The sequence below is a fragment of the Clarias gariepinus genome, chromosome 14, assembly GCF_024256425.1.
Source record: "Clarias gariepinus isolate MV-2021 ecotype Netherlands chromosome 14, CGAR_prim_01v2, whole genome shotgun sequence".
Classification (NCBI taxonomy): Eukaryota; Metazoa; Chordata; class Actinopteri; order Siluriformes; family Clariidae; genus Clarias; species Clarias gariepinus.
This window is the reverse complement of record NC_071113.1, coordinates 28,608,707-28,622,326: the sequence shown is the minus strand read 5'-3', so window position 1 is coordinate 28,622,326 and position 13,620 is coordinate 28,608,707. Positions and strand designations below refer to the sequence as shown.

General features: G+C 36.2%; 1 protein-coding gene across 1 annotated transcript in view; it reads right to left on the bottom strand.

Moving 5' to 3' along the window:
• The window catches only part of wnt3 (wingless-type MMTV integration site family, member 3), a 30,124-nt gene extending 19,896 nt beyond the window's left edge, over positions 1–10,228 (bottom strand). Inside the window, exon 1 of the mRNA XM_053511580.1 lies at positions 10,113–10,228. Within this exon, the coding sequence (XP_053367555.1) occupies positions 10,113–10,198 (86 nt within the window). The 5' untranslated portion in view covers positions 10,199–10,228. The remainder of the gene's footprint in view (positions 1–10,112) is intronic.
• Positions 10,229–13,620: the final 3,392 nt, after the last annotated feature.

Sequence of the window (13,620 nt, the reverse complement as noted above, 5' to 3'; positions counted from 1 at the left end):
TCGCTACTTGCACTCATCGGCACTCCCCATGCTCGCAACGCTACATAAAAAAAAAAAGAAATCGACTTCAGCTATGCTAATGTTAGATTCTTACTTGTTTTTTCTTTTAGGATCGTTAACAGTAACGGGAACAACCTTTCTCTTTGGTCGTAACATAATTGCGGCTTGTTGTTTGGCTCCTTTATAATTAAGGGTCACAGAGTGCGCCGTCTCTCAGTAATGCAAGATGGCTTCCAGTGTTAAAAGGCATGCGTCGCTGTAATTTATTCCACCAGCGTGTTCACATACTGCCGATGGCTAAACATTTTTCGTTTTTGATGTATGAAAAAAAAAAGCAATTACTTCGGTGATTTTTTCGCACATGTTTAATGCATCAAGAATTTTTTTCTAAAAACTATGCTAAACTTAGCTTGCAAACGAATGATCAGTGCTACAGCGAGGAAGGAAAAAAATAACAGAAATAACAAAAACAAAATTGTATACATGTTTCAACCTGCGAGTTTTTAAAAAATTGCAAATCCTCCACTTGTGTATGGAGTGAGGGAATGAGTAAGTAGGTGAGTGGGGTATTCGGAGGCATGAGGCCGGGCATGTGGGCACAGTTTCTCCACAGTCCAGGACAAAAAGCTGGCCTAGACTTTTTTTGTTTTTGCCACACTTCTTTTTTTTTTATTCGCTTTCCAAGTGCTTAGGGCTGATCAGATAAAAAAAAAAATGACAGGAGTCCTGAAAAATGTTCAAACCTGTTTTCTCTGCCTTCCTGCTAAATCATCTCCCTCCCTCGCGCAACTCGGCGGAGACTCAAAGCCAGCTCCTGGGACGGGGATCCCCTCCAGTCAAAACACTGAGCTACTGCCTGCCTGCGCTGCAAACTTCTGAACGTGTCAGGAACACTTACACAAACACGACATGCGCCCACATAGACATATAAATTTGGAGTAAACACTCCTGAGCCAGACAGAGTCACAAGGACAAGGCCAGAGATCACGTCCTACCCATCTGCCCACGTCCATGCTGATGATATAAATGATATTTGAATGAAAATCTACCCTGAATGAATTGTATATTAATGTTCATATGATCCTAAACAGCAAACCAAATTGTTTGTTTTATTTAAATACTGCAATACACTGAGATTCTACCTAAACAAGCAGCAGCGGTTTACTCTTTCCAGCTCTCACCTCATCAACTTCACATTCCGTTCGATTAGCTCAGCATGCCAGGCTTCAACGTTCAACACCAATACCACCATCATCCCATCGATCGATAAGGAGCTGAGCCGAGTCCCTGTCCTAACTCAACGCCGCTTAGCTGTGTTGCATTCTTTAACATGACGGTGAAATTTTCTTGAAAATATCACCTTCTTCTCTTTCATTTCAGAAGCTAAAAGTAAAATGATTATCATTATGCTTGAGTTTGTTTCTTAAACTATACAGTGATTCTAGTTCTGGTTACTGAAAATCCTAAAGTGACTCCGAATCAGCCTAAACTGAAAATGATTCTAAAATAATCTTAAAAGGATTCTGACTCAGAAAACCGAAAGGGAGTTTGACACAAAAAGCCTGAATGTGACTTAAATTCAGAAAGGCTAAAAATCTGACTTTGCCTCTTAAAGATCTTAATCAACTTTGAACTGATTGAAAAAGTTTTTACAGATTCTGAAGCTCTGATTCAGAAAGCTTCAGGTGGGATTCAGGCGGCACGGTGGCTTAGTGGTTAGCACTGTCTCCTTGCACCTCCGGGGTCCGGGTTCGATTCCTGTCTCTGTGTGCATTTAGTTTGCATGTTCTCTCCGTGCTTGGTGGGTTTCCTCCCACTGTTCAAAAACATGCAGATTGGGTTAACTGGCGTTCCCAAATTGCCCATAGTGTGTGTTCCCTGCGATGGATCGGCACCCTGTCCAGCCTCGTGCCCTAAGTCTCCTGGGATAGGCTCTACGCCCCCTGTGACCCGGAATACAGGATGAAGCAGTATAGACGATGAGTGAGCGAGTTGACTCTGATTATTAACATAAAAATATTAAATTGCTTCTAGTTATAATTCTGACTCAGCTTTTCAGAGACATGCCTTGTAACGTCTAGAATTTTTTTTTTAAACTCCCCTGATCGATCAGATGCTGAGTTGGGAGCAGCTCAGGCAAGTTTGGAATAATACAATAGTCATATTGTTAATAAATGAATGTGATGAAATTTTTAACATGTTTAAAAAAATCAGTGCCAATACTCAAATTAAAGATAACAGCATGTGTATGCATGTGTACGTGATGCTCAGTGATTATTATGTGGTAGGTGAAATTATGCACATTTTTTTTTTTTGGCAAACAATCCAGACTCCTCTCCAGAGTCCTAACAATCTTTCTGATTTATTCGATCTGCATTAATAAAGCTATTCTAAAGCACAAGCTAGGCTAGTCAAAAGGGTTGCTATGGTTACTGTAGTTGCTGTACTCTTGTATATGGTGTTAAGGTTAGGCAATTATTGGGTTAGGTTAGGATATTATTTAAAAAAATTATTAATCAACTGTTGAAGTTAATAATTTTCCTATACCTGCACATCTCTAGGATGTTTAAATCCTCTTACAGCACAGTAAATGTATGAGCTGTTCTTATTTTTATTCCTTAAATTATATCACATCATACTTTTTATATATTTATAGTTACATTTCAAGCTGTTCTTACTTACTTCGCCATCATCTCTCCATGTTCTCTTAAAGTTATTAAGACAAAGCGTAAACTCCTTTATCCTGTTGGTAGACTTACTGACTCTTTAAAAAGAACTGACACTGGAGACTCCTTCTATAATTTTACATAAATCTGTCCTGTCAGTCCCCGTGTCAGCTGTTACTAAAGAATCTATAATATTAGAACCCCCCCCCACGCACACGTACAACCTTCTCTATTTACAACCGTTTAAATAATTTTTCTCTTTTGACCTCTTCTTTCTCACACACACATAGACTCACCCTCACTTATGTCCATTTGTGTCTTGCCTCCTAACTCTGTCTCTGTCTTCATATGTGTGTGTGTGTGTGTGTGTGTGTGTGTGTGTGTGTGTGTAAGGATGACCTGAAGAGATAACCTGTGAGGTCTAGATGATGCACGGGGTGCAGGTGTAGCCTCTGAGTCATTAGTATCCTAAATGAGGGTCTGTAGCACTGGGGTCATCTCCATCATATTGGCCTTGTGAGGGCTCTGTGTGAGAGTTTATTATACACACATCACCAGCATATCTGTCCATCTGTCTGTCACACACGCCTGCACTCGGGTGATTAAACCATATTACAAGTAAAGATCCAGGTTTAGATCAGTATTAGTGCTTCACATGGCAAGTGAATGCAATTATATATTTGTTATAACGGATCTTATCGAACATATAAAGTCTTCAAAACATATACATAGAAGGCTCACTCCTGCTTCTTGATTCAGATGATTCTTTGGTGATGAAGTTTTCTTTCTTTCTTTCATTCTTTCTTTCTTTCTTTCTTTGACATCTACAGGATTGTAGATTACTTTTTGTAAGCACAAAAATGATTCTTTTATAAGCGCAATGCTTCTTTAGTGAGCAAAATGTTTATTTTTTCTTATCATTTTACTCATTTACTTACTGAATTGTTATTTTTGATTCATTTTTAGATTTAAATCACCTTTTTTTTTAAAGCAAAACTATACTGCTTAACATTTAAGACAAGTTCGGCTTGTAATAGTTTGTGAGTTGCAAATGAACAGAATCCTGCCTGTGTGATGATATAATCAGTATTATAAACATTTTCCACACTAAATAAAGCATGAAGACACATGAACAATAGTTCACATGTATTACTGAATTGTGTGTACATGTTGTGAATCGTTATTAAGCTAATTGATATTTTATATCCCCAAGGTGTTTATTTATTTATTTATTTATTTATTTATTTATCTATTTTACCCTGTGTCCTGTGTTTTGTGGGACTTCGTAGGACTGCACATTTATTTTAGGGTATTACATTAACGGGGAAAATTCTGCCTGTAGAATGTTAAAAACAAATGGCTCATTTAATTATTCTTTTTAGAAATGAGGGACAAATAAAAAAAAAAACTCTTTAGTTATTTTAGAAGCGTGTACAAAAGCCTGTCACTGATTTTTTTTGTTAAAGAAAGAAAGGAAGAAAGAAAGAAAGAAAGAACTACCAATTATTTTTATTTTATTATTCACTGGCAGTAAATAAGTCAACTAATCCTGGTTGGACATCTTACAAAATTACTCTTTTTAGTGATTCAGTGATTCATTTTCTTAATTTATTTATGTTCCCCTCTGATTTGTTCCTTATTTAGGTTAAAGCTTTTTTAAGGATTTAATATTCGTTTCTGAGGAAAATTATGTTTTTAATTAAAATATTTTTTGTAAGGAAATCCATCCCTTTATAAGGAGTTTTTGATGGAAATTGGTTAACTATATTTATTCTTTGTACCCATTCATTTGATCTTCATTGAAGCTATTTATATTATAATTTTTTTGTGTTAAAAAAAGTTTTTTTTTTTAAGTATTATAGTGATTTAGGCTTTTTAAATAGAAAGTTTTTTTCTTCTTTTCTGATGAAAATTATAGTTTGTAGAGATTCAGGTATTTGAGTCTATACTCACGGCTCTGTTCTTTCTTTTCTTCTATGTTCTTAGCTATAATATTTTTTACTTTAAAATTATTCGTGAGCAAAATGATAGTTTTAGTGATTCATTAACATGAGTTATTTGGACTTTTAACAGTCTTGAGTTTAAATATCCAGTATAGATCGAAGTTTTTCCTCCTGGCTCAACAAAACAGCTTGACCTGCTCCTGATGCCTTGATAGCAGATAACTGTTCTTCTTGGAGCCTACATTTCCAGGGAATAGTTCTATATTCAGCAGAACCTTTAAGAGGTTATGAGATGAACTGAAGAGCGGTCTCTGGCAGCTCGGGGTTCTATTGGTTCTCTCCAGTGGGACAAGCCGAAGAAACTTTTTAAAAAACTTTTGAATAGTTCTGATGTAATTGTAATTTCAGCTAAATTACTGAAATGGATTTCAATGTCAGTCAGTCATGCTGAACAGATTTTGGGTTTTCATTCACGCAGTGCGCATCACTACACACTAACCTGCACAGTGTGGGAAGTGAGGCTAATGCGAGCCGATTTTAATCTGGAGCTGGCGTGCCTTTATCTGCACAGAAAGATAGATAAGTAGATAAGTCGCTCTCTTCCTGTGTGTGTGTGCAGTATGAGAGCTCACTCCTGCCGTGCTTTTCAGCCTCACTATATGAACCCTGCGCCACCCGCCCCCTCACCTCCACCTCCACTACTGTTATTGATATTGAACCTATAAGTCCAGGGGAATAACCTTTTCTTCCCAGCCGGTGTGTTTGCATTCAGCTCTCCTCTCTTAAGTGGCTGGGCGGATGCCTGGACATCCTTGATCCTTTTCACACTGAATTGCAAACGGAGGATTTTCCCGCACTAAGTATCATTAAAGTGCTCCTAGTGGTCGTCATGCAGGGGGTGTCGGCCCAGATAATGACATTCCTGAAACCCAGAGATGGCTCCTAAAGTTCTATTGAAGGCAAGGCGTCAGGAGCGGGTCAGGATCCCCATCGACTCCTCATGTCTCAGATCTTATTTACTCAATAAATCAATCAATCAATAAATAAAATGGGTCATACATTAGTGTTTTTTGGATTTTTACTTTAATACAAATACTTACTCAACTAAAAAAAAATCACATTTTTCATCCCCAGAATTCCATAAAATTGTCGCAAAAAGTAGTTTTTCATTTATATAACAAATAATATTTATGTGCAAATCATCTTTGCACAGTAATACTAAAAGTCTGTTGGTTTTAATTTTCATAAATTCAATTTCATGGTAAAATCATTACATTCCAATGGAGTGAAAAAAAAATTAACTGCTGACTCGAGAATAATTTTGTCCTGAGGTCTGATCTTTTTTTGTTTTTTTCGGTCAAAATATTTCACTCAAGTATAATTTTGACTCAACACATTAAATTCAAGCATACATTTTTATCTCCTTCATCCAAGAGGAATAAAGTGCGCGAGAATGAAAAGCTGATTATATTATCTGTGATTGGGGCCAGGGCCAATTTATAACAATAGGAATAAAATCATACTGGAAATAACCCTACTCTTAGGTCTCGGGTCCGGACCTGGTGGCTACAGGTCAGGTTCCTCACCTCTGATACGTCACTGATGAATGAGAGTTTGGTGGATTCAGCGATGTGTAAAAGCGCCAAACCACAAGTGTTTCTGTCTGTCTGTTATTTTATTTGGAGGCATTTAGAGAGACCGCTGAGGCTCAGCTTAGGCTTGACTCAGGCCCGGTGTGAGGAATCACTCATCGTCCGTAATACATATGCAAACAAATAAAGCTGAGGAACCTGACAAGCGCACGGCGTCTTTCTCATCTCCTGGATTTGCTTTTTAAAAAAGTGTGTTTTGGTATGGATTAAGTATTTATCTAAAAAAATATTAGCAATAATAGTGACATGAATAGTGGTAAAACATTAGAATGATACACCAACTTTCTTAAAAGTATTGGCCCCCCATACATTTTGACGCACATGTTTAAAGCGTTCCTTAAAGCCTAAATTTTACAGAGCTGTTTCTTAAATGATCAGCATATGATCATCATTTAGAATTCTCCTTAGTATGTTAAAAAAAATATATAATCGAGCACATAAAGCGACTTATATCATTTGAAAATATCATATTTGTTTAAATTTCTCACCATTGAGATGTAAGTATAAGCTAAGAGAAAATTTGTACCATATGATGATACAAAAACTTTCAAAAAATAATATTCACTGATGCAATCGAAAAATGATTTTGATTTATAAGAAAAAGAAAATTTGAAAAAAGGAAATCCCACCTTTCTGTAAATGTTTCAATAGAACAGAAGAATATCTGTCGTGGAAAACTATAACCAAGGTTTTTTCTTGCAGCAATAACCTTAAAATGATTACAGAATCATAAATCAAAAGGTTTCATAAAGAACTGATATGGTTCTAAACAATTCTATATATATATAAACGCAACACAGGTGTATATAAATGGAATTAAAGCAAATACAGTTATTGTTAAAAAAATTATATCATGATACTTTAACCTCTAATTGGACAAAATAATATATATATATATATATTTTGCACATTTTATGTTTAAATGAATGTGCCTTTAACTTTATCTGTGTTTTAAAAATATTTCTTATTTAGAAATAAATAATAATTACCACCTTTGGAATAATTACTGCCCTACACGGGTAAGGAAACCATGTATGTTCACTGGCATTTCTTTGCAACATAAAAATTATAATAATTAATATTCTTTCTAACACATTTTGGAAAAAGTCTTCAAATTTAGAAATTTCCAATTTCCAACTTCTTCAGTGAGTTCCCTAATAAGGGTTTATACAATGTCAAATTGTTGCATTTGAAAAGGACATGAATTAATAAATCATGGTTTTATTTACTGCGTACATGGACAGCAAGAAAAATGAAGCACTCTGTAGGGAAATTAATCCTAACGTCCAATCAGCTGCGTAAAAATGTTGAGTACTAAAATACTACAAAACTGAAAAATTTAACAACGTAGAATTATAAAATACTGAATTCTAACATTATATAATAGAACTAATTAAGATATCAACAGAGGTTTCAGCGGCTCTAGTCTGTTACATATCTAACAATTTTTACGCTACAGCAAGTGACTTTAAAAAAACGCACAAAGTACTTTTTACTCCTAAAAATATTCTGTCTGTATTTGCTAAAAACAACATCTCTCTGGAGGCAAGGATGTGCCTTTTGGTCTGTGCTTAAAAGTGTTGGCACCCACAGGTGTACCTTGTACTCTTTAATAAAGCAGGCATTCTGACTGATAACCTGTTTTATTGTTATTATTATTATTATTATTATTATTATTATAATTATTGTTGTTGTTGTTGTTTTTATTATTATTATTATTGTTATTTCATCAGATTTCTCAGCTACCTGTTAGCTAGTTACCTGTGTTAGTTTTTCAGTTTTCCTGCATTTTTAAAGCTGCATCATAAAGCGACTTGGAGCTCTGAGACAATTCAACAAAATTGGAAAACTTTTCTATTTAAATATGTTTCTTTCTGTTTTTACTAGACCCCTATTCTGTACTGATGTCAATTATCATAAGTGCTGAGTCCATCAATTCCATTTCTGTGCATTTATCAGTAATGCTTTAAAATCACATATGTTATGGATATTTACAAATCAGATTTCTCAAACAGTATAATCACTTTATTTTAAAAGGAAAAACATAAGCTGAAGAAAAAAGGTGCCAATAAAAAATATGGTAAATGTACTTTCATGATAATAATTATGTTTTATAATAATTAAAGTTTCAGAATGTGGTAATTGTGTATGCAACTATTCAAAAATTTCAAAACATGTTAAACATTTTTTTTTTTACAAATATAAGAAATACATTTTGATGCACATTTTCGCATCTCTATTGAGATAAAAATTGATCACGTGTTCCTGTATTCCACCAGAAAATAGTAAGCAGTTAAGATGGAAAATGAAATGAACCAATATCCACATGTGAGGATAATAGCGTGTGATTAGGATGTGTGTTTGTGTGTATGTGTGTGTGCATTCAAAACAACTCCTGTTTATTTTTTTAACTCGAATGTGGATTGATTTGTACAGTTGTGTGTCATACTCTCTGGGCAAACAGCTGGAAATGGGGCTCGAAATCTGTCTGAGCTTTAACCACCTGTCTGCTCACCTGAAGCCATGTTTCTCTCTTTTCATCTCTCTCTCTCCCACGTTCTCTCTCTGGTTCTCTCATTTTTCGTACCTGTCCACTTAAACACACACACGTCAGCCAAATCAAAGAGCTCCTGCATTGTGAGCTGCGACGGTGAAAACTACACCGCTGTCATACTAGTGTGGTTTGGAGTGAACAGCTGCAGGTTGTACACACACACACACACACACACACACACACACATGCACAATATGCTTCACTCTTTGTCACCACTTCTTCTTGCTCCAACTCCCAGAGTGTCAGTGAGAACCCATGAACTGGTGTTTCTACCCAAGCCCTCTGGCCTGCGTGTGTATATATGTGTGTGTGTGTGTCTGTTGGCAGCACTTGTAAACACAGTAAATGAAACCAGAAGATGCTGGTGGTTTGGAATGGGACAGGACTTAAGGCTCACATGCTAAGTGCAACTTCGAGGTTTCAATAGTCCTGACAGGTTTTGTATTAGGAGCCAGTGAGGTTTTTGTCGCACACCTACGCAAATAGTTTTGCAAAAGAAAAGAAAATCTGATAAAAACCCCGGTGAGATCAAAGGCATGGACAGAGTGGTAAGGTGCATACGTTTAGACGTACATTGTGTTTGAGGACAGCAGGCATTTTATTTGTATTTAATTTATAATTTGCCCCGGTGGAAGTTTGTAGAAAATGATAACTTTCCATGTATGCTGAAGGTAACAATCAGTAATTGGAAAAAGTGGTTGGAATTCTCTGCTACATTTAATAAGGAATGCTTATTAAGCGTTTATTAACATATCAAACATGTTTATAGCAGATCAATGTATCTATGATAACACTAATTAGGGGCTATTGAAAAAAACGAGACAAAATCTTAAGTAAAATTTTGTTTTCGTGTTTTGCACTTTGGGAAAAAAACAAAATGGATGATTTTTTCTCATACAGAACTAAAACAGATTAGCGAAACTGCTCCTAACATGGCATAAGTGCTGTAGCGACTCGCCAAAACAGCAATCAAGCTAGCTGCATTTAACTCTTAAAAAACATTTTTTAGGTATCAAAAATTAATTTCTACCCCAGAAATTAATGTTTGAAACCTAAAAAATGTTTTTTTTTTTGTGAGTGATAAAAAAGATTTTAAGACAAAGTGTGCACTAGCCTTATCCATTACACCAGACTTTGCACTGAGACCTGACAGGGACATTTTTTTTTACACGCAGTCAACTGAAAGCGCGTACGGTTTTCTGCCCCTCATGAAAAATGATCGCTGACCACCCGTTTTTTTTTTTCTTCCTCTCATCCTGCTGGAGAAGCCGATGCAGTAAAATCTGGAGCTACTCACCACCAGATGGGATAGCCTCCGAGCACCCGAGAGCTGGACAACCACAAGCATAGAAGATGTAGATATCCAACAAAGTACAAATCCATGAGGTATGTCTTCTTGTGTGGATGGAAATGTCTATTGATCAGAACATAGGATTTCCAGCGAGGGGACGGATTACAAAGTCCCCCTGTAAATCTGGGTTAAATTTTTTAAAATAAAATCAGGAATAAAAAAAATTCCACTTGATTTATTTTTATTTATATATAAATATATATTTAATTCAAGAAAGTCAGAAGAGGAAAGTGTGTTTGTCTTCCAGTAGTTAGAGGACTAAATGTCTCACGCACTCACACACGCTCCTACCCGTCGTCTCTATCCCTCCCTCTCTCTGAGCTTCTTCCCTAAGGTACATATCTTTTTCTCTCCCCACTCCCCCCCCCCAGGATGTCTCATCTACAGGGCCAATATTAGAGAGAGAGAGAGAGAGAAAGAGAGAGAGAGAGATGAGCAAGATTTGGAGATGTCAGCTGGCAAGCCAATCAGAAAGCATGGCCTTAGGTTACGCAAAAAAAAAAAAAGAAAAAAATTATTATTCCTGCCCATCTGTCAATCACCCAGCACCCCCTGGTAATGTAGCAAAGAAAGAAAGAGACTGAAAAAGGGAGGGTGGAAGAATGAAAGGATGGTAATGACTAAGATTTTACGAAAGGTCTCATAACCAGAAGGTTTCTATTTCTATCATATTTTAGAAGTGATTCTAAAGTTAATTAAATAAACCTAATTAATTAATTTCATTAACTGATCCCGGAGCTCATCCACACCATGAGCTGAGAAGTCCTTAAAAATTCTGACGGCCCTCCCACCCTGCCTTCCCGACCAGCACCCTGTATGAAGACGAGACACACAAAGGGAACACAATAAAGCAATAAAAGGTGGTGGCAGGGCCAGGCATGCGGTGATATATGCCCCAGTGGCCCAAAGGCAGCACATTTTACATAAACGCTATTGTCATTCGGGTGGGCTGACTCGCAGACGGCACGACACAGCACTTAAAAGGCGGCGTTACATTGTGAAACAAGCCTGTGACTCGGGTTTGTCCTCATTAAGCGCTGAGAAAAATGAAGTTTCCACTTGTTATAGACAGGAAGATGTATGACCAGATAACGAGGACCTGGTTTGAGAGAGGGAGGGAGGAAAAGATGATGACATTTTCTAGGGTGTTGGAATTATTGTATATTTAGTCATCAAATCACATTGAACATCCTGTGATTTTTTTTGTTGTTGAAAACCCAGAGCAACGTACCAGGTTATGTAAAAATTCAGGTAGTTATAGTCTTCATAAACAAGACAAAGCTTTCTTTGACGACCTTAAAAAGAAACCCTACATCTTAACCAGGGCTAATAAACCAGAGCTAAACTTCTGGCATCCCCAAGGGTACCATGCTGAGATTTCTTTCTTTTTAACCCAATTATGTGCCTTAAATTTTTTTTTTTACAATTCAACCAGTAAAGTTAATGAGCCTAAAATATTTCAGCTATGCAAGTAAATTGGCAAATAATATGGTTCTTTAGCTTGTCCTTAAAAGTTCTATTAGGGGTTAATAAGTAAGTAAATTTGTGTTAATATTTAACTCAATGTTCCTTTTACATTCGTAAGGCTTCCTAGCTAGGAAGTTTTGGCATCCCTCAGGGTGACATGCTGCTTCCCCTTTATTTATGTTTGAAACTCTTTTACAGTTCATCTAGGCTTCTGGAGATGAAAATAGTTACTCATATATAATTAAAATCTATAACACAGATGGTCAATCTAAAAGTTTATAGTGATCAATACAAGATTTTGCTCTTTAATAGAAATATTAATAATTAATATTATTATTATTAATAATATTAATATTTAATAATAACTCTCAAATAGCTTTTATGTAAAAAAATTTTTAAAAAAAATGTGTTTTTTACCACACACACACACACACACACACACACATTCAAATAAAAAATTATGAAAATCATTTCCAATTTAACCAAGTTAAAAAAGAAGGGAAAAATCTATAACTAATATCATTTTACATAATATAAAAAGAAAACTTCGCTTTGTCCTGACTAAGGAAGTCAGAACCAGCGAAGTGCAAACCTATTTGTCCTAAAAATATCGGAAAACTGACACTGGAGACTGTTGGAGATAAAAACTTGTTATAGAAACCTTTGTCACGTTAACGATGAAATGTTTAATTTGATTTAGATTTAAACTATATAAAGTATTTGGCATTCACTCATATTGCTGGAAATTATATGTTACTATAGAAATTCTAACATATTTGAGCAAGTGAATTAATATAAGCCTGTGATTTGTCATGCTGATCAGATTCAAAGCTCTACAATAGAAAGATTTCTTACACAGAAGAAACTAAGACTATTTGGTGCTAAAAGAACTGCTGAGGAACTTTTTCCTTCAAAAGAGTGTACTATTAAATGTATGATGATGTGAATAATGCAGATTTGAATTTAATAGCTCTGCTCATTAAATCAGCAAGGCGCAGAGTCTTATCACTGCTGTGACAGCGTAAACATCCTTTCGACCTGAAAGCACACCAAGCCCCTTTAGGTGATATCCTAAATGCAAATCCCAGCTTCCAGGTTTGGATAATTGTGCTGTTCTTTCCTGCTCCACTCTCTGGCTTTAGACTAACCCTCTTTGGTTAAGTCTCCAGCAGGGAGCCAGAGGATTTCAGACTCACTCTCTCAGCAGGGAGATGTGCTATGTGTTGGATCAGGAGAGAGGGAAAGCTCTGACCACAGTCTAGAGGTCACTTTCCCAGTGCCCCACATTCTTCTCCCTATAGCCTTTATTCTTCACATCAAAAGGGCCTGCACTATAGCTGCCTGTGGCTCAGCTTCTGCCACAGGGGGCCATCCATTCGCAGATCTGCCATGGCTGTTGGTGGACACTGCCCTTTCGTGCCCTTATGAGACCATTTTTTGTGGTTTCTCTTTTGATCGTGGAGGTTTTTAATCTTTTTTTTTTTTTTTTTTTGGAGTTTGGAGAAAAGTTACTCTGTCATGATAACCTGAGAATCTTAAAGCATCAAAGTGCCACAGCGAAACCACATGCCAGAATTCACACGTACAGCAAAATGATGAAATTATGTCTTTTTAGGTCCTTTCTTGAGGCTTAATATCATAGGGATGTACCAAGGTTCTTCTTAATGAATATCTAATAAGTTACAACACAAATGTGGATGTTCATCTCTACTAGAGATGTTCAGGTAAGTTTAACTTTCACAAATTGTTAAAAGTGAGAAGTGACGGGATAACCCAGAAGTTGCTTATTTTCCAATGACAACACATCCTGAAACAGTTAATAATTCTGCAACAATTTGCTAACACTTATACGTTATAGCAGCTATAAACTTTTTTGTATTTATATTTTTTTTCCAAAGTTGCACTAATGCACTTATCCCAGTGTTTCACTAGTGCTTAGATACCATCAGGTTTAAAAGTCTGCTTAGGAGCCATGAGCCAGAGCCAT